This window comes from Stegodyphus dumicola, chromosome 8 (genome assembly GCF_044657685.1).
Source record: "Stegodyphus dumicola isolate Sdum_Otavi_A_Nest chromosome 8, ASM4465768v1".
Classification (NCBI taxonomy): domain Eukaryota; kingdom Metazoa; phylum Arthropoda; class Arachnida; order Araneae; family Eresidae; genus Stegodyphus; species Stegodyphus dumicola.
Window position 1 is genome coordinate 83,733,751 of NC_140775.1, and position 21,513 is coordinate 83,755,263.

Genomic DNA, 21,513 nt, shown 5'->3' on the forward strand with positions numbered 1-21,513 from the left:
TTTGATAAAAGACAAATTGTTATTGAATGGTGTGTAAAAATCAGCTTGAAACAGAGTTGCTTGCGTGCGGCTATCGTGAGTATGTATTAGAAATGTTGAAAACATGGGCAAACCATGAACTATCGTTCAGGTATATGTGTCAATCGATCATTAATATCTCAAGGAAACAGAAACTGTCACAAATTTTTATAATGAAAACAGGGCTTTGTTCAAAAGTGGTGAACAGAGTAATGATTTGCAGTCTACAGTTCTTCGAACCCATCTGCATATTAAACCGTGAATCCAGTAAAACTGCATTCCACTGACGGCAACATAAAAATAGGAATAAGAAACAATTTCCATGCCCGGTGCAGAGGCTACGCGCAATTTCACCATTTATTCAAGAAGCCATCTTCAGTGGGATACTCTGGAGAAGGGACATTAGCCAGCAGAAAAGCTCAGATGTTGTGAACGATAGTTTGATAGTAAATTTTGGGGCTTATTATCTCAATAATACAATCCCTAGCAGCTGCCTAGTGTCTGAATATCATTGCGGACCAACTTCATATACGTTGGGTTCCATGTTGGTGATGTACGCTACTAGAAACATGTGGATGATAGCCATTAAAAGTAAACATGCGCCATTCCATAGGTTTGTCGAGTGGACGTAATACTGATAATATCTTACTATTCTTATTCAGATGCTGGGATTTAACCTAAATTTTTATCCAAAAATAATTCTCTATTCTTATTTATGTGGTTAGTGTTGTTTTTTTAAATAAATAAACATTCGCTTTGTGATTAGAAATTCTTTTAATAGACGTACAGATAAAATAAGGCAAAGCAGATCCAACAATTCCCTGTCCCCGCTTTGCCTTATAAGTTATACAACTGTTTAAATCGCTATTCACAATGACATCGATAATCAGCCTTACGTTATTGCACAAAACTATAGGCTTGCATGTACATCAAAATGAATTAGCATTAAATCAATCAATCATCCCATGGCTTCTTTGCAAGACAGGAAATGATGCAACAGGTGACAACGTTATACAGCGACTTCGATCCCAGAAAAAAATTCCTAAGATCAGTTTACAGGGGTTAGGGTGAATTAAGATTCCAGGTTTTAAAAGGAGCTTACAAGAAATGTCGAAGCACCCAAACCTGGAATAAAAAAGCACGGAAATTGATCTTTCCACTTCCCTCGATCTTAAAAATCCTTGTGTTGTCTACGGGAGACTCTCTGAAACTGGAGAGAACTTTGAGCATCAGAGGCAACCTTGAAAACGAAAAAGAAACATACAGAAAATTCACGAATTGTAGATCAGTATATAAATAGGAAACTTAACCTCCTACGCTGCGATATATACACGTTTACAAGAGGCAAACAATTATCTCACAGTGGCTGGTTTGGCAATGTAAAAAGGCCAAACACAAGAGCACATCAATAAATTTGCAATTCAGCCACCGCAAGATACGAATAGGCTTCTTTACCTTTCTTTTGCTTTTCTGAACAACGGTCTATGATGCAGAACGCAATTTGTTTATTAAACAGATTTCAACTGTCAATCATTTACCAGATTATACCTAACCATTCAGTAACTCTACTCCGTAGCTCGTCCGGTGCGAACTAACGTTTCGGAAAATTTTACTTTATTTTTCGTGTTAAAATTGCAGATACTGCATACCAGAAAAACATAAAAGAGGTTTAGTGAAGTTGAAAACTAGTGCCAGCATTCTGCTCGTATCCGATTTCAGAGTTTACTTGATGCGCATTTGATTGGATGACTGAATATCATTTAGAATCTCCAACACCTTCAGCAGCATTAAATCGGATATGGTAAATAATGGCACTGGAATTCGAAATGATGCACAAAAATTGGTGCTTGCAGAAAATGCCGCGTTTTTAATTATTCAAAGTTTTTTTATTATTATTTTGTGAGGGTTTATGTTATAGAAATATATACTTAGGATTTTTGAGTAGAAATAAAAAAACTGAATTGCTTCCTCTTAATTTCAACTAAAACTACAATTTTTTTTTATAAAAAGTCTTTCTCAGCTGTTGAAATTGGCCATAAATAGGATTAAATACCATACGCCATATGCGCAGACTGCTGAAGTCGAAGGAAGATAAAAGTATTAAAGCATTACTTCATGACTAGTATCTTGGGGAAAGTGCGGATTATGTGTATTAGGGAAGAAAGCATTCATCCATGAGATAGAATAAATGTGTTCGCGGAAACTTCCAGCGTACGGGACTGCCGCTTATGCGGCTTGAGACAAATATTGGATTTTAATTAATCCAGCGATGTTTAAATCTTATTAAAACCAACATGGGCAGAACGCAAGACAGAAGAACAACAAAAGAGCCTAAGATATCAACTGTTGCTTCAGAAGATACCTCCATTACATAAACAAGAATCCGTATAGCATTCAAAGGACAATACATACATTACGTCAATACAACAATGTCATCCAGTTTTCTCTGTATCCATCACTTTTTTTTTGTGTTTCATAGAGTTCTGAACCTTAACTATGTTGCTCGAGAACACTGGTGGGTGCGATTAATGTTCTTTGTCAAAATGGAGAAATATTTGTAGATTTTTTTAAAAGTCATTTTTCTCTGCTATCTAGGTATTCAAACTGTTTTCTCCTTTGAAAGGTGGCTGAAGTGACAGATTTGGTCGTCGAAATGTTCCATAGTTAATGAAGATTCTGCCGACGCGGAATTGAGATATCGGCAGACTTAGTTGGTGATGGCATTCACTATGTTGTTGCCACAAGTGTAGCTGTGGCAACAACTGAACTAGTTTTCTTCTTTTTTAACATGATAGATACATGTATATAAGTTACACAATGTTCACAAAATGAAACATAGTAAACAAATAATATAGGCAATGCAAAGTTGAAATGCATCACCAGAACTACACGAAATACCATCTTCAATGCTCAATACAACAAACGAACGATAAGATGAACGTACAAATAGTGAAATTTTCTGTCCTTTCTGCTTGACACATGCCACAAAAAGTCACATCACAGGTTTGGGGCTCGAAACCTGCGACAGAGTCTTTTTGTAAATTCTTTCATTCTAAATACATATTCATTATGCATTCGACGTTCGCTGAGTTCGGAAAACATTATTGACCGAAATGGCGATCCTAAATGCAATTGGAATTTGAAATTGAATTCAACATTAAAAGAAACGGGGTTTGCGGCCAAGAGTTTTGAACATTTTATATTCTCCGAGTTTGAAGCGTGGTGGATCGCTTTTGGCGAAGATATGGCCAATGCATCTGCGAGTATTTTGCATTTGCAATCAATCTAATTATACGTGCAGGGTCGCACTCATCCATGCCTTGTCCCAAAATGCACAATTGGGGTTAAAATAAAATAAAATAAAATAAAATGTTGTGCACAATTAATCGGAAAATACGGATGTTGGCTTAGGAATATGTAAGAAACTTCATTCACCTCGGCTTTTTCTTTTCATAAAGGTATAATAGCCAAAATTTCAAAATTACATTGTGCAGCAACAAAATACACCAAAAGGCAAAGCCCTCAAAGATGAAGGTGTATACTTTCGAAAGCAGATATAAAAAGCGAAGGATATACAAAGGTCTGAATCCATTACAGGAAAACGATGCTGAGAATCAAGGAAAGGAAAGATATCTGGTTAGAGAAGGCTGATGAAAAGGTTTAGGTGGGTGGGGGGGAGAGAAAAAGTTGAAACAAGAAACAAAATGAAAACTAATCGAAAAGAAACAGATCGTTTAAATGCGTATGAAACATAGGTTCAAAACAAAGAAAATCGAGCTACAGGAGGTCGAAGATCTTTTGAAAAATTAGAAAACAGAGGGAGATAATAAATGAAATAAATCAGATGCTAGAGATGGCAGGTGTTTGGAAACAAAAAGTAGGCAGTGAATGACGGAAACAGATTGGGTTAATCATTAGAAAATAAAAGTTAAAGCATGAAACTCAAAACTTTCATTCTTCAGGCGGGAGAGGGAAGAACTGTAAATTTAAGGGCAAGTGGACCTGCGAGGTGTAAGATAAGCCGTAGGAGGGGAGCAGAAGGGGATGAGCAAATGAAGCAATTTCAATAGAGGCCACATCCCCTGAGGTTGTTGGCGATAATAACATCGGTGACGGCATCAAACACAAACTGGATGTTAGTTGTGTCCGTGGCGCATGTCGTGTGGCAGTAAATTTCCTTTGTAGTGGATTTGTTCTTAGCTTCAAACTGAGCCTGTATATAGGCAGCTGCCTCTCCATATTCTTGTGCACCTGAAAAGTATAGAAATTACGTTAGATTTTGAATTATTTTGCACTATAATTCTGAACTATAGTTTATCAAGACTGATTTGAAATAAAAAATAATAACTAAATGAAGATTTAGGGAAGGGAGGAGAGAGTTCCTCTGTTAATGATTACTCTCATTCATAAGATTGGATGAAATCTCACTCAGAGTAATTAGATGAGGAATATTCATTACAAATAAAACTAATTATTATTATTATGAGTTATCGCAATGAGGACATTTTAGAAACATGCAATATCATTTCAATGTAAAAGACATTCAAATGAAAAGCTACCAAATTGTGCACTTTTAGTAATTAGCGTGGCAGAAATTCCACGGTATAAATCTACAGTGGGTAAAAAAGGTATTGGCAATTGCCTATAATTGATCATATTTATTAACAAAGGAAATGCTTGGCAATTTTAGCTAGACATAACGAACACAGGAGTTAATAAATACACAAATCTAATGAAACTTTCAATTTAATAAGCTTTTTACACAAAATATACAACAAAAAAGTAAATTTGCCTGTCAAAACAGTATTGGCAAAGATCTAACTGCTATGCAAATTCTGTTATGTTGAGGTCACTTGTTTAGACTGTATAAAATGTGCAGTGCTACTTCCAAACTTTTAAAATGCTATTTTGCTAATACTGCGATAAACTGGCTTCGAATTCGAAGGAATTTATGTTAATGTTTCAGAAATGAGGGTTTAACTTATCGTGCTATAGGATTACAACTGAACATAAGTTGGCAGCCAAACGGAGTTGGTAACCTGTGCTTCATTAATGTTATTATCATAACACATACGTGCACTGACATATTGCGCCATAACATGAAATTCAGTGCCCAGAAACGTGGCTTAGGAACATCATTTGTGTTTCAACAGGACAGTGACTCTAAGAGTACAGTGAACTTCACATGGCAATACTTACTCTATAACGCTCCTCGCCAGTTAAAGGCACCGCCACAATCACCTGACATAAATTTAATTGAAAATTTATGGCATAAATTGGACCTAGAAGTCAAGAAACATAAAATTTCGTGTAAAGACGAACTTAAGCGTATACTCCTGCAAGGAATGGCACAAAATTCCCAACAGGGCTTTGGTTTTTCCCAACAGGACTTTTTCAACAACCAGGACTTCTGTTTTCTGTATTAGAAATAGTTTTCTGTATTAGAAAATTTTCTGTATTAGAACAAGCTGTTATAAATGCGAAAGGTATGAATACGAAGTATTAAATTTTGTTCCCACATTTTGTTGTATGATGTTGCCAATACTTGTTTGACATGCAAATTTACGTTTTTGTTGTATATTAGATTCATTAGATTTGTGTCTTTATTGCCTTCTGCGTTCATTATGGTCAGCTAAATTTCTCAAGGATTTCCTTTGTTAGCTAGATTGATCAATTATAGGGAATTGCAAATACGTTTTTTACCCACTGTATTTGTAGCTTTGGACGGGCTGGCGCTATTAAAAGAAAGAAAGGCAGTGGCGCTACTTGGCATGCAAGGTAAAAAGTTGAAAAAATACTTTATACAAACTCAGAAATAATATACTTGTGCACTGAAGGTGAGATCCATAAATTATTCAAATGTTCACAACAGGCATTCAAGAGATAGCAATGTTGAGAAAAAGAACTATCCTACTATACAACAACTTTCCCCTCTACACTACTTAATTCCTAAAGGACCTTAAATTTCATTGAGAATCATATAAACATCTCTTACAACCTTGATTTACCGGCTGGCGATTTTATGTTTGCCCAATGAAGAAACACGAAATTTACTTCAGATCAAGTCATTCTCTCTAGGCAAAGTTAAAGAACTAATTTGACGCGAGACACAGGACAATTTTAAGGAAATAGTCCAATGATTAGTTATGAATTAAATAACTATGGAGAAGATGTTTGAATATCTTGTTATTATAAACGATTTGTTCAAGTCAGCATTTTTTACTTGAATGCTTCATATATTATGCTTGCCGATTTTTCTATTTGTCTTTCACGCATTATCTTTCAGGAGCGGTTTGAATCAGAAATAAAAGAAAAATTTCGTGCGATCTTATTATGATCATGTTTAGTAATATCTAAGCAATTTTTAGTAGACATAATTCTTCCCATTTCTTAATTCTGAGCTATCTTGTCTTCCAAAATCGCTTCCGAAGCTTTCCCGAAATATTTATATAATTAAAATTCTTTCTTGTTATTTATAATCGTAATTGAAATCATATTTAATAATGTTCTTTTCTATTGTCTTTGAAAGAATGATTCAGCTGAGATATCAGAATCAGCTGAAATATAAATCTCAAATTTACTGGAGGCATTTGTTTTTTATGCAAACTACCACTAATCTCAGGATATCGTAAAATTATTGGTTCTTTACTTTGAGAAAATGAACACGAAATGTACCGAGTTTCTTGCATTCCTTTTTCCTGAACTTATAAAGCACTAATGAGTAAATAATGAATTAGCACTTATTAAGTCATAATTTGCTCAGAGCGCTGATATAAAAAGTGCTTTCAAAAAGTACTTTGAAGCAATATTTCAACCAGGAATTTGTATAAATATTCCCCAAATCAAAGAGAACTTAGAAGCAATATTAAAGAAGACAAAATTTGATCAAATAGTTTGGTAGCCTTTAAAATTAGACAAAATGAAAAACCTTAGATTGGAACCTTAGAACCTTAGATAATCTGAAAAAATGTTTTAATGACATATATATTTTGATCCTCAGAATTTCTCCAATTCGTATGTCTACATCAAAAATTAAAAACATGATGATAATAATACGTTCTCCGACAGAAGTAATATCAGATAATTATAAAATAACGGATAGAATAGTATAAAGTTTCTGTAGTAACAATTTTACGTTTATGAAAGCATTCCATGAATCTATTGCAGTCTTTCATACGATTCCTGTAAATTCTCTTTTAGCGGTTAAGTGTATTGGACGGTAATTAGGTATTTATTTTACATAAAAATGGAAGCGAAATTAAAATTTCACATCGAAAACAAGAACACTGCATGTTTATACCCGTAATTCTACGTGACTATAGCAATCTTTCAAAGGCCTTTTTTAAAAGTTTATTTAAACAGTAAAGATGTAATTTCTTTACATGGCAACAGTGAATATCATTTTTATCTGAAAGAAAGAAACAAAGTATTTACAGGACTTCTTGTTGGTTTCTCTTACTAAAGCTCGTGGAATTTTTACCTTAATGATTGGCCTTCATTTTACATAGGAAATTTATTATATGTATAAATATTTCTCTTTACCTTAAAATATTGGATATTTTGTAAAGAAATTTTAAGCGACTCGCATATTTTGCCAAATAATTTTATTGTGTTGTTATTTTTGCTTATCTTCGAAAGATTTGACATATGTCAGATCAGCTCCAGAAGGTTGTTGACCTCAAAAAATCAGTAACTGTGTGGATCGGATGTAAGTCCTCCTTAGAAAGTCCGATGCAACCCAATATGACAATTTTATTGTAATTTAAATTTATGACAACGATTAAGTGTTCAGTTGGAATATAATGGATTATTTTGCAAAATAAAATTCGCATGATCTTTACCAATATTCATTTTATTATAAAAACGGCCTCTAATTCAAGAGCAATTATATACATAGGAAATCACGGCAATCATAGTTGTATAATTACGGCTGACAGTATTCAGTTGGAATATAAAGGATAATACTGCTAATTCTAAATCTATTTTTGATATGTACGCTAATATTGTACATTAAAATTAATTTTATTAAAACTTAGACCCACACACTATCCAGAAAATTTAAGTTTGATATAATTTTATTAAAGTCTTTACTTCGAGATACGTTATGCATATATTAAGCCCTGAAAATCAGTGGATTCAATAATATCTTGCTAAGTAAAATACAAAGATCTTCCACGAAATCTAAAAGAGAGGAAAGGTAAGAAAAAGAAAAATAGATTTTATCTATATATTTGAATGAACAGACAGGATATATTCAACAAACAATTACTAGAACAACCAACACCAATCGAATACTCATTCACATAACAAGTCATACATAAATACGGTTGATAAAGAGTTTTACAGAAAATAAAAGGTATGCGATGTGTAGTGAATGGTTCGGGAAAAATGTAGGATTTAAATGATTTCGAAAAATGGGCGGTAATGAATGTTGAATAAATGAGAAGAATGTCTCACAAAAGGGTGCACTTGATAGTCTTGTTCAAAAGAGTTGTTCTGGAGAAGCCAAAAGTCGAAGTTATTTATTACTCTGGGAAAGGCTTTGAGACTGTACAATAATTGGTACTAAAAGCGAAAGGCAGTCAATAAGAAGGTTTCCTGCGGGCATGAATACACATGTAGCTGATCGATGGCAGTTCGTCGATCGTGAAAAGCAACCCACGTGCACCATTCAAACAACTACACAAAACTATTTCTAGAAAATTATACGCAGCAGTTCAAAAAGAATGAAACTAATTTACGTATTTGATATAAAGAAGTATTTATGATAAAAGAGTCACCATTGTATATCAATAGACAGGAAAAATATCAAAACTTTTTGCATCAAAACAATTTACATATGTTGTATTTGTGAAGTCGTTCTTACCAACATTCGGTAGCAAGTCTACGGAGATGTCGGTGGAACTATGAATCCCGTCCTACGAATCTGTCAGAGGTCCTTGACATATCACAGCAGGAAAAATATCATAGTGCATTCTACCACGTAGTTTTCGCGGCCAGTTGGGAAATGTCAAGTAATTAGCAATAGCGCACTCTATCCAGCCATTAAGTAGACATTTATTTAGAAGCGCAGAACATATGAATGGTAATCCCACGTGATAGCTGTTTCGCATATAAAATTTGAATCTTAACTGTCTCAATTCATAGTGTCATTTTCTTCTATCCTAAACAGTAACTTCGTACAAAATGTGATAAAAATTTAATTTTTAAAATTATCTTGCATTTCTAGTGCTGCCACTCGTCAGAAATAATTATGAATTGCATTTCAAATCAGACTATCTATTCGGATCACAGTAATATGTTCTGCAAACTGCAATAACCATTTACAGTTGGCAAAAAATCACCGAAAATTGAACCGAAATGAATGGAAGAATGCTGCCAAGTCCAAGAAATTTCGATTTCAAGTCATGTAGCAGTGTGAACAGCATGAGACAATGGATCCCGATCTCATTTTATGTCAACAGTTCGTGCTGATAATGTTTTGTTCCTTTTGAGTTCGCTGGTTTCTTAATATCCTCACGGTAAACTTTAATAATTTAGAATACAGCAGCATCATTGCTAATCAAGGACATTAAAAATGCTTTGCCTTTCCTCAGGATAAATAGATTCCTTTCCAAAAAGATAACATTTGATTTGAATTGTGAGACAGCGGTTTTAGAAACATGACTTTGATTTCCTAATGCGTTTATATTGATCTTTTCAATCTATGAATCTTCTAAGCCCTTTCAAGCACACGTGGAATGGACCTGAAAGAGTTGCTTACAACAGAGAGCTTTTTCTGACGTCTATATGATTAACGCATGCTCTCTTATTAGTTTAACTGGGATTCCATAGAACGGCACCAGAACGTCAAACATCGTTTTCCTATCCAAACTAGAGAAGCTGTTTAAAAAATCAGTGATGTTTTAAAGAGTGAACAGGTATTCCTAACAATCATTAAAAAATGAAAATCTGTTATCTAAAGGCATATATGAGATTTGCAAGTTAAAATCACTTAAGGGAATAAGTTATTTTAAATGTTATTGCAAGCAGGATTGCAAAATCAAAGAAATCAAGCATTTCTTCTTTGAACCGACAGACTACTTGAATGAAAAGGTAGCGGAGTACCTTACGGTAACAAAATTAAAAACGAAAACGAAAATGTAAAAACAAAATAAAACTACAATATATAATTGACTTTAAATATAAAGCTGCAGTCAAATAAAGCAGCTAATAAAGATTTAGGTTTTCTTATTTGAGCTATAAGAAAATATTCAATAATATAAGCTTTCCTCACCCAAAACACGTCTGACAATTATAAATATGGGTAAAAATTAAAAAGTAAACTTTGAGTAAGTTATACTCAAAAATAAAAGAGTAAAAGTGTGAAAACATGCCAATAAAAATTAAAATACAAGCAAGACAAAATGGAAACTTTTAGTGAAATTGCACATGTGGGAATGCTAGTGCGAAAAATATGTGAATTATGTCAGCCTTCACATATTTAATTTCTTTGTAAATATTCAGTTTTTTCTTTTATTTTACTTTTAATTTCAATATTTAGACATTTTACTGCTTTAATTTCGTGTTCACTTATATTTATAATTTTGAAACTAAAGAATTATATGGGGAAGTTCATATTATAAAATACTTAACTTAAAATAAGCAAATTTAAATCTTAATTGGAATAAAGTATACTGAAAGTAGCGGTGGCACAACTTACCGGTGTATTCTGGGAAGCAAATAGTAAGAGGAGACTTCTTGATTTTTTCTTCGAAGAGATCTTTTTTGTTGAGGAAGAGGATGATCGAAGTGTCTGTGAACCATTTGTTGTTGCAGATGGAATCAAAAAGCTTCAGACTCTCTTGCATTCGGTTCTAGAAGGAAACATTAGAATGAAAATAATGTAAATAAAAAATGTAATTCATAACCTACGTTAGAGACTCAACAACTGTGATTTTACATGTTTCAAAGTGATTTTTTGAGTAATTCTGTCTTAAAGTGAAATTTATGTCAAATGGTATATTATTAAATTTTAGAAGCATTTTATAAATTATCTTTAATTTGTATTTAGGTAAGTAAGTAGTTTAGTAGTTCATGATAGCAAAGCAAAACACACAGACACAAAAGAAGGGGATAACCTACTTATACAACCTGTAAAGAGGATTTCATAAGAGAAGCTTATATAAGTTTTACATTAAGGTAAAACACGTATGTTAACACGTTTTACATTAAGGTAAGGTCTGGCTCTTTAACGAAGTCAGTAGAACTACACAGTTAAATGTTTCTCGTCAATTGCATTCAAACGCGATTCTGAAAATACGTTTTGGCTAGAAGTTATAAGCTGAAATTCAGGAAGATAGGAAAGTAACTTTTAACTAAAAATTAACTGTTAGAAAAATTAACATAAACCTTACAAGCTAAATAATCGCGATGTAAAGAAAATAATATTTTCAATAATCACATAGAATTTACGATAGTAAAGGCAAAATGAAATTAAGTTAAAATCCCGAAATAAGAAATTTTCTACATGCACTCATTCCCATAAAAATTTGCGCACCAAGAAAGAGTTGTCAGAATGAAACGAAATTTTACATATGTAAGTACTACTTTGATATAAATAAGTGATTAGAAAATCAAAGAAAGAAAGGATCATTTATTGCAGAAAAAGTACACATGAACGGAAGTTTTAGTACTCTGTTTGACCACCTCTAGCGCGAATGCACGATTCGATACGAGCGGGTATTGAGGTATACAAGTTCCGTATGGTGTCCTGAGAAATCTCGCTTCACAGTTACTGTAAACGCGCCTCTAGTTCGGCCAATCTCGTAAGCTGTCCAACTTGCCGTTCCAAATGATCCCAGATATGCTCGATTGGTGACAGATCTGAGGATCGAGCAGGCCAGGTAAGGGTGTTAAAATGTGGCGGAGGCAGTCTTGTGAGATCCGTGCTGTGTGTGACCGAGCATTGGCTTGTTTAAAACAGGCTTCTGGGAGCCCTGACATGTGTGGCTGCATGATGTCATGGACGTACCGCTGGACTGTCATTGTGCCATGGATCAATATTAGGGGTGACCGTGTATAGTAAGCAATGGCATCCCATACCATCACACCAACTGTGGGAACGGTGTGTCGCTGTAAAGCGAAAGCAGGATTGAGGCGTTCACCACAAGGCCTCCACACACGAACACGATTGTCATCACTGGTCAAATTGAGTCTAGATTCGTTGCTGAAGACGACCTGGTTCCATTCCGTTAAAGTCCAATCCTGTCGTGCGCGACACCACTTCAACCGGAGGCGTCAGTGGGTGGGTGTCATTGGCAGCACACGTAATGGGCGCCGCGATACCAGATGTCCTTAAACCAAGCGCCTTGCGATGGTTCGAGAAGATACAGGGGCCCGTAATAAAGCTGCTGCCTTTGTCTAAATAGCGGCCAATGAGGCAGTTGGCTCTACGCGTGCGTGTCATATGATGTGACGGTCTTCTCAACAACTGGTCTGTTGAAGGCGACCTGAGCCTGGTCGCCTTGTAAATGACGTCTTCTTCTGTCCACTGGTTCCAACACCTCCTCACAGTAAAATCAGAACGGCCTACCAGACGAGCTACTCGCCGAGCTGACCACCCAGCTCCCATCATCCCGATGATTCTTCTCCTCTCGAACTCTGACAGCTGCTGATATTGGTTTCGATGGCGGCGTAACGGCAAGTCTACCTCAGGTTTTCCTAGCAAAAGATTAAGTACGCTCAGACAAGCTCTGCTTACCTGTTTCATATTCCGAGAAGAACGAAGTTCAACGCCTTCTAGTGGCATTACGCAATGAGTAGTCACGCTGCATTTCTAATCATTTTCCTATCTACCTGACGTGTACCTTCATGCTGAGTTTCGTTACGATCCCACAATTATTTCTTGGAGCGCAAATTTTTATGGCAGTTACTAAGGACAGTTACCAAAATGCAACAGTGATTATAAATTGTTGCTAATTTTCAGGTAATTTTTTTCAATTAGTAATGCAATTGTCATCCATGCATACATAGTTATAGATAAAATATAGTTTTATATGCATGTAGCATTTTAACATTCGGAAACATATCGTACTGAAGATTTAAATAGTACAATTTCACTGCACACTTTTGAAAAACAAGAGAAGAATGGAATACAAAATTGTTTAGCGTTTAGTGTCAGCTCATCTCAGTTATTACCGTAAGCATTCAATATCGAATATCAATAAAAACGTAATCAAGACAATTTTGCAGTCTGAAATTTAAAAATATGACAATAAAAGAATAATCTTTTATTGCAAGAAAGAGTGTTACATATCTTCTTACATGCATCCTGATAAGGAGAATTTGTAGATTGTATTGCTTTGCCTATCCTAATGAACTTAATAACGGTGCGATACGACCCTCCCTCTCGCTTGCAGTTCTGAAATTAACCTGAAAAAACGAAAATATTTTTCAATCTGAAATTTAAAAAAAGATTTCATTGCAACAAATGTTTGCAATCAAATTTAACAGATGATGTAACGACGGTCAACAGCGAGACTTAGTTGAGCTGTGCACCATTCGACAAAGTTCGTTAATTGATCCTCAATCGGCTTTCAGATGCAAGCTTTACATTAAAAAAAACTGCATACATACTTTCATTGTGCCAGACCGGTGTTCCATTCAGAAGTATACTCTGCTTTTTATCTGCAGTGATCTTAAGTTGCAAAATTGCTTTATCATTTAACTCAGTACCGATACAGAAGCTCTTGGCAAGCATCCACAGTTCTATCTTTCACTTCTGGTGTCAGGCGCTTGCGAACTCATCTTTCACAAATTTCCGGAATTTGAGCTGTTCATGAATGAGCTTATTTACAACCAATAATGTTTCCATCTTCTTAACTGTGTTTCATTTTATCACGTTTTCCAGGGCTGCAGCATGCAGCACTCCTCGATTACTGGATCCGGACGAGAAGAATCCTCCGTATTAGCGACAAATGTCTTTATCTTCCCAATCCATGCATACACTTATGGATGACTCAAATGCTTGACATCCTATTGAATTTTCATCTAGTAATGAATCCATATAGATTACACTTCTTCCCTAAATAAAGATTTTTGAATACTTGACTGCTATTTCTTGGTGCATTGTTGCAGGGTCATCGCCATGTTTTCGAACTGTTTCTCCTAAACCTATGCGTTTAGGAGCGCATTCAATCTAATGTTATCTATGGGCAAATCAAGGTTGCTCATTGCCTGGTGTAACCGACACAACAAAGAAATCTGTCACATATGCAATTTTTGATATAAAATTTCCTACTGAACTGCCCAATTATGATACATTAAAGATATTTTAAAGCAATTCTGAAGACTTTTAGGTGTTTCGTTTATTTATTAATTTTATGTACTTACGGTGGTCTCGTCTTCGTGTAAGACTTGATCATATTCACTCATTGCTACGCAGAAGATGATCGCCGTCACATCTTCAAAGCAATGAATCCATTTTTTCCTTTCGGAACGCTGACCACCAACATCAAATAATCTGCAACATTAAATAGCATCGTTAATAAATAGATAAAACAAATTCGATAAATAAATGAAAACAAAATTCCATAAATAAATAAAAGGTAAACTTGAGTTTCATTAAGCATGCATTGGCAGTGGCCGATTTATGAAATGGGATTATCCCACCCCACTCAAACCTTCTGGGGGTCCTTCATCATACAATATAATCTATCCCAATTTCTTTTAATGCAGAAATTGATTTGGCAGCTTCTTGAAATGTGGGGTACCCAACGATTGCGTCTTGGGCGATACCATAAATTCATTCTTGTATATGAAAAATAAAAACAATTACTGGTACCTCTTGCATTAGTTAATACTCTTCATTTCCATGGCGCTGTTGATAATAACTTGACAACAAATACTAATCTTGTTGTTATATAAACATTCAGTTATAAACAAATATAAATCGCATAGAAAATATCGAAAACGTGTTTGGCTTCTTTCCCGGAAAATTATTTTCTTTTTTCCCCTATCACCCACTCTTTTACATTTCTTATCTTCCCAGACTTCAAGGATAAGGCTTACTTTCACCTAATCAGTATTACACCTCCATGACTACTGCACCTAATCAATATTACACTTCCGCAATATTCGCTATTATAATATTCTATTATAAGTCTTCGATAATATACGGTAGCCACCTAGGGCTCTAGTTTTGGAAAAGCGCCAGCTGCGTTCTTCAGAAATGTGCCAACTAAATAAAGCTAAATTTTGATTTGTATTACATAAGATGTTGAAATATTTTTAGAATGATTCCGGACGGTTTAATTAATGTTTAATATGTAAAGAGTATTTTTTAAATGTTCGATCTGACAACTTTTTCTGGACTATATATCTGCTTCGTAATTTCTATGACTGAACAGTTTTTCGTAAAATTTCCAGAAGTATTGATTTTCATTCCTCTTCCAAAACGTTCCAGCGTCAATCAACCGTGGTGGGTTTGAGCTTAGAAAGAGATCAAAGGCACAGTAGTCCATTGGTGAAACGCCAGGGAAGACTTTATAGGAATAAAAAGGTAAAGTAGCGGACTATATTTCTTATTTCAGATAATACGCTGTTGCCAGAAAACATTTGCTTTTTTAAAATTCTTCATCGAAGTCGTTCTAAAAATATGTAAACCGGATCTGTACTTACACACGGAAATTACTACTTACATGGCAAATCATTGCGTTAGATAGTTATATTTTTCAATAACGCTTTTAAAATAAGATTCACAATTTGGTTTTCAATATATGTACTGACGAAAATAATAAAAATGTACTTGGTGATGCAACTGGTATTCGTATTTACTTAAGTTTAAGTGTTTTGTTGCACATACTATATAAAGAAAAGTAATTAATTGCCGTATTACTGTTTATTATATATATATTAAAATATAAGAAAATTCATATGAAATTACCTTGTTTACTCATTAAATAAATTTTTTATATTAATTATACTTAAGTTTTTACTTCAAATACGCTTAAATTAAAAACATTTCATATACCCATTACTTTTTACACGTTAATGTTTTTTATAAATGTAACCATAAACTAAATAGATAAAGAAGTTCCGAACTATTAACAAGTGTAACTTGTACTTGTCAAAATCTTTTGTCTCGACTAGATTAAATTTTATTAGCAGTTAGATGCTATTTAAAATACCAGTAATGTGTTTTTATGCTTTGAATACGTGGATAACAAAGTAATATAATTAGATATTTTATTCAGGATTTATCAGAGATACAGCAACAGAAGAAACAGCTATAAAAATACAGCAAAAGTTGCGAAACATCCATTACACTATCTCGACTTTATATTTGCTAGTTTTAATTGAGTTGATGAAACTGAAGTACTTTATTTTATAATTAATTTTATGTGCATTTAGAGGAATTAGTTTGAGCATAAATCTTAAAGAAATGGATAGATGACGCCAGTTGAACCATTCCATTTATTTTTCTGTTGTACAAAATTTTCTGCTCGCGATCAATGAAATGAATTTTTTTACTAGTAATATTACTAGTAATTTCTTAGTATTTAATACTAAGCACAATTTAGATTTTAGATTAAATTGATTGATTAGAAGATTAGCGTAGAGTTTTATTTAAATTTCACAAAATGCAATTTCTGGTCAAATATGCGTTCTATGTAAGTGAAAAAAAAGTGTCTTACTTGAAATTTAAATTCTTGAAGGAGAAATGGACTTCTACAATTCCAGTCGTTTTGACACGAGTTCTGAGAATGTCTTGTTCAGTAGGCATGTAGTCTTTTTTGCACAAGCGATCTAAATCATCCAAAAAGCTGAAAAGATAATAAAAATGCCAAAAGTTGAAAAAAAAAAAAGGGTATTACAAAAAATCTAAAACTTAAAGACAATTTTTTTCTTTGCTTGTCTATACTCGATCAGTAGCCTAAAAACAAAATTGATGACGTTAAAATTAAATTACAGGAATATTTACATTTTACCAAATTTCGTACATTTATTACGATTATTTACGCAGAAGAAAAATATTTGACAATCAATAAAGATATCTGTACAATTTCAGAAATAAGCTATCTTTTCATGCAAAATCTAAGGTAATATTCTATTTTTTAGTGTCAACAGGCTGAATCTTACACAGTAGCGCGAGAGAAACAATTTAGTTGGTATTAAAATTAACTAATTTGGTTTAATAACTTATCGATTTGAACGAAAGGCAATGTTTATCCACTTAAACTACTGTTCTGAAAGCTATAATCATGTTATAATTGCAACCTAACATTTAAAAAGTACATTATAATAACTTTCACTTTTACATTAAATTAAAACGTTTTTACGTAGGTGAATCTTAAGATTATATAATCTAATAAACTTCATTCAGTTTCCAACAGAATGTCTTTTAAGGTAAGGTGACGTGGGATAACATCAGACTGCATATGTGTTTAAACCTGTGTATTTTTAGTCTGGTATGTAAATATATAACTATGTCACTATCTATTGCTTTGCACAGTTATTATTTAATTAATAATAACTGAGAGTCTAAGTTTCCTTATAAACTTTTATTTTGATAGGATGCTGTTGCAAAATGTCAACTACTCCGCACTTTTCCCGAAAACGGAAGAGCGTGACTTAAAAATGTTTTACAACCTTGTTTCATGTTTAATGGTGCAAGAGAAGAATTATTAACAAGGCTGCTACAAAATGCTTAGTTGATTTGAGCAAGGAAAACACGTGCATTCTTGCGTGACATCTATGTCAGATAACTCATATTAACTTGTAGTAGGTAACTACAATCTAACTAAAGAAATTGAGCTCATATTGTAATGAAAGTAACCAGTATACGCACAAGCTCCTTTAACGAACTTACCCCATGCCACCTTATATTCATGATTTATAATTAACGTAGTTTTATAACCGCCTTAATTCAGATTAAATAATGTCTTTCTTTGATGCGTCATGTTGCAAAATAAATTTAAAAAAAGATTAACCATTCCATAACATTTCTTATATGTTTTTCGAAAAGTCTTTCTATAAAATATGTCTTAATGATCCCATCCAAAATTCAGCGCGGTACAAATTCTCAGGTGGAATAATCCAGATCTGACATAGTTATTTAATGATAGTGATTAAAACTAATTTTGTAGGATCATTAAGTTATATCGATACAGGAGGCGTGAAAAATGTACTGTTCCCTCACCGGAATTCGAACTCCGGACTTCTTGATTATACGTCAGACGTACTTCCAATTACACCACGAAGGAAAGGGAAGGAGAAAATCCTTTATATACTTCCATTTTAAAGAGCGACTGGGAATGAGGAGACCCAGTCGCCAAATCCTGGTGGTGAGTAATTATTGTACGCCACCTTTTTGTTCGGGCACATTTTTAGAGTCTTTGGGAATTTTCGATATCAGGAAACTGAAGATATGTGCAATGTCTTCGCCGAGATTCGAGTTCCAGACCTCCCGATTGCATGTCGGATGTGTTTCTAGTTACACCACGAAGGAATACGAAAAAGAGAGTGAAGATAACTTACAAGCTTCGTCCGCGTTTTCTAACATCTTTTATTATTGATATAAGTTTAATTCCTGGATCTTACCTATTTAATAGCATTCAAAAGAAGTATCAGTCCATGATTAATTTTAAATTATGGTATACACTCAGAATAATTTACGAATGTGGAAGTGTTACATATATTTCAATAATCTTTGACGTTTCAAGCTTTAGGTGAAAAATTAAGGTAGCATTCATTTCTGTTTTTCAATATACTAATAAAATCTCAAGTCCTTTCAGTTTAAATTTATGGGATGATAAATATTTATCATGACTTTCAGTTACGTTCATAAAATGCAGCTCGTCTATTATAAGAGCACCATTCTATTTACCAGATGTATAAATATTATTATTATTTTATATTCATGCTTTTGTGTTTGATACGGTCTTCAAAATTATTTAAATTCCCATTGTAAGGGATATTACTCGTATTTGTGAAATGATCGAGATAAGTTGTAAGTTAGATAAGGGTCTTCTTTTGAGTTTACCATAGTGTGTTAATGGCATGTTTTAAGTGTTAAAAATGCATTTGCTTTTGGAGAAAATCATAATTATTTTAATATAATATGATTACCGCTTCATGTCAGATATTTTAGCTATTTAGACAAAACTCATGAATTTAAACCTTTGATAAATCTCAGTTTTTACGGCAAAATGATTTTTTTTTCTAAAATATCACTTCAATTGCTCCAAAATAAATTTTCAGACAGGAGTTCTTGCAATAATAGTATGCACAAATATTAAAATTCAGAAATTAGGCACAGTTACTTTTCTAGATTGTAGTACAGTTTATAATGCCGATTCATAAGCAATGCCGTACGTTATTGCTTATGAATCGGCATCATGCACTTAACCTAAGGTGACCAGATTTTAACATTGGTAAAGCGGGACACCATTGACCGGGGTGGATGATTAAACATTTGGTCTATATGGCGCAACAAAAATTTTTATAGAACGAAAAGTAGTATTGTAATATATTTTTAAAATTTCAACACAAGTACAATTTACAAACACATTAGAAGAAATTATGTAACAGCATTATTTTATTTTTTGGCATATTTCTCATTTGAGTGAATTTAGTAGATTGCTGTTGTTTGAAAGGTCATGAAATGTTTCACAAGAATTTGTTAAATTATATGTCACACATAAAATGGCTTTCAAAGTCTCACCACTTATGATTTTTCTGATATCCGCACTTTATTTGCCGTAGAAAAAAAAGCACTCAGTAGCAGCATTAGTCCCTGGTAAGGACAGCACGTATTCCGCAGTTTTTAGTGCGTTATTGTATGGAACATGGTTTGTTTCAAAATGATAAAAAATTTCTAACCATTTTTTCTCTATTGTGATTTTCGCTGATGTCCAAGATTTAACCTTTTCCTTATCAATATATTTTTAATAATATTATCTTATTAAAAAGATCATTTTCAGAAATATTACTATATATGAGAAATTTCGAGTAATATGATCGAATGATTTTTACACATTCAAATTAAGTTCTTGTTTTAATATAACCCAATGAATATGTTCAGTATCATTGTATTGTAAATTTATGCAGTTACTATAGAACTTATTAACGTGATTCATGATATATGCACGATTTATTGCATATTGTTCTTCTAGCTGGCTAGTACCATTACGAATACTTAACGGAAGAAAATTATTTTCTAACCGTTCTTGACATTTAAATTTTAAATTATTAACTTCATTTGTTATTTTGATTACTGAAATTTTGTCACCTTCAATACGTTTTATAGCATTTTGAAAAAGAGCTGCTTGATTGCTTAAAAAATCTAGCCAAATTTTAGAAGATTTTTTTTTCAGAAAACTCTTCTAAAATTTTAGGATATTTATCCTGCTGTGCTAGAAAGTAGGATTTCAAAGGATTGTATATCTTCAAAATTCTTTCGACAGCTGGCAAAAAAGCTCAACTGTGCGTTTTACTGTATCCAAGTATTTTCTAATATTCGACTTCCGCAGTTTCACAAAATTCTTTAAGCATTTTAATGCGCACAGTGTATATACAGTGGCTCTCAAAAGTGTTCATACACTTATGATTTTCACTGAAATAGGGCTCTATCCATTAATTAAAAGTAAACTTTCTGAATGAGATTTTAATAATAAGAATCTATAATCTATATGTAACAAAATTACATGAATTATTTTTAAAATAAGAGAAACTTTATTTTTAAGAAATTAATAATCAAAAAATGACAAACATTTTATCTCACAAAAGTCTTCGTCAATTTCAAACAAATCTTGACATATTAGTAAGTATTTTCATTTTTCTTTAAATAAATATTAGTAGGATATCCTTTAGCATCCGCAACAGCTTTCAAACGTCTAGGAATAGATTTTATAAGTTTTTTTTTTTGTAATTTCTGTATCAATGTTCATCCATTTTTCCATCATGGTTGTTTTGAGTTCGCTTTTCGTTTTGATGTCGTCTTTTCGTACTTTAACCTCCAGCTCTTTCCAAATGTGTTCTATGAGGTTTAAATCTGGCGACTGAGGCGGTGTTTTCAAAACCTGTGGACAATTATAAAGACACTACACGCGAACGTTGAGAGAACTTAGAATCGTTATCATGATTAAAAATAAAGTTGTTTCCAATACCCAAATTTTGGGCTGATAATTTTAAATTCTCTCTTAAAATATTTAAATAAAGAGAATGATTCATTATGCCATCAATAAATACCAAATTATCTAGTCCTGATGCTGTCATGCCCCCCCCTTCCACACAAGATCACCTCCACCGCCATGCTTAAGTTCTTAGAATGAAGTTCCTCATTTTTTCTTCTCCATACAGTTATTCGACCATCGGAACCAAAAATGTTGAATTTGCTTTCAGCAAATAGGACATTATTCCAGTACGTTTCGGGAGTATTTATCATTGATTTTGCGAATGAAAGCCTAAGCTTTCTGTTTTTCTCACTAACAAAATTTTTTTTACGGGCAGAAC

General features: G+C 33.3%; 1 protein-coding gene across 1 annotated transcript in view; it reads right to left on the reverse strand.

Annotated features, from left to right (window-relative positions):
* Nucleotides 1-773: 773 nt before the first annotated feature.
* Galphao (G protein alpha o subunit) overlaps nucleotides 774-21,513 on the reverse strand; it is a 215,259-nt gene continuing 194,519 nt past the window's right edge. The window contains exons 5-8 of the mRNA XM_085822055.1: nucleotides 16,695-16,823; nucleotides 14,392-14,521; nucleotides 10,721-10,874; nucleotides 774-4,269 (exon numbers count right to left, since the gene is read on the reverse strand). Coding sequence (XP_085678181.1) covers nucleotides 4,082-4,269; nucleotides 10,721-10,874; nucleotides 14,392-14,521; nucleotides 16,695-16,823 — 601 coding nt within the window. The 3' untranslated portion in view covers nucleotides 774-4,081. The remainder of the gene's footprint in view (nucleotides 4,270-10,720; nucleotides 10,875-14,391; nucleotides 14,522-16,694; nucleotides 16,824-21,513) is intronic.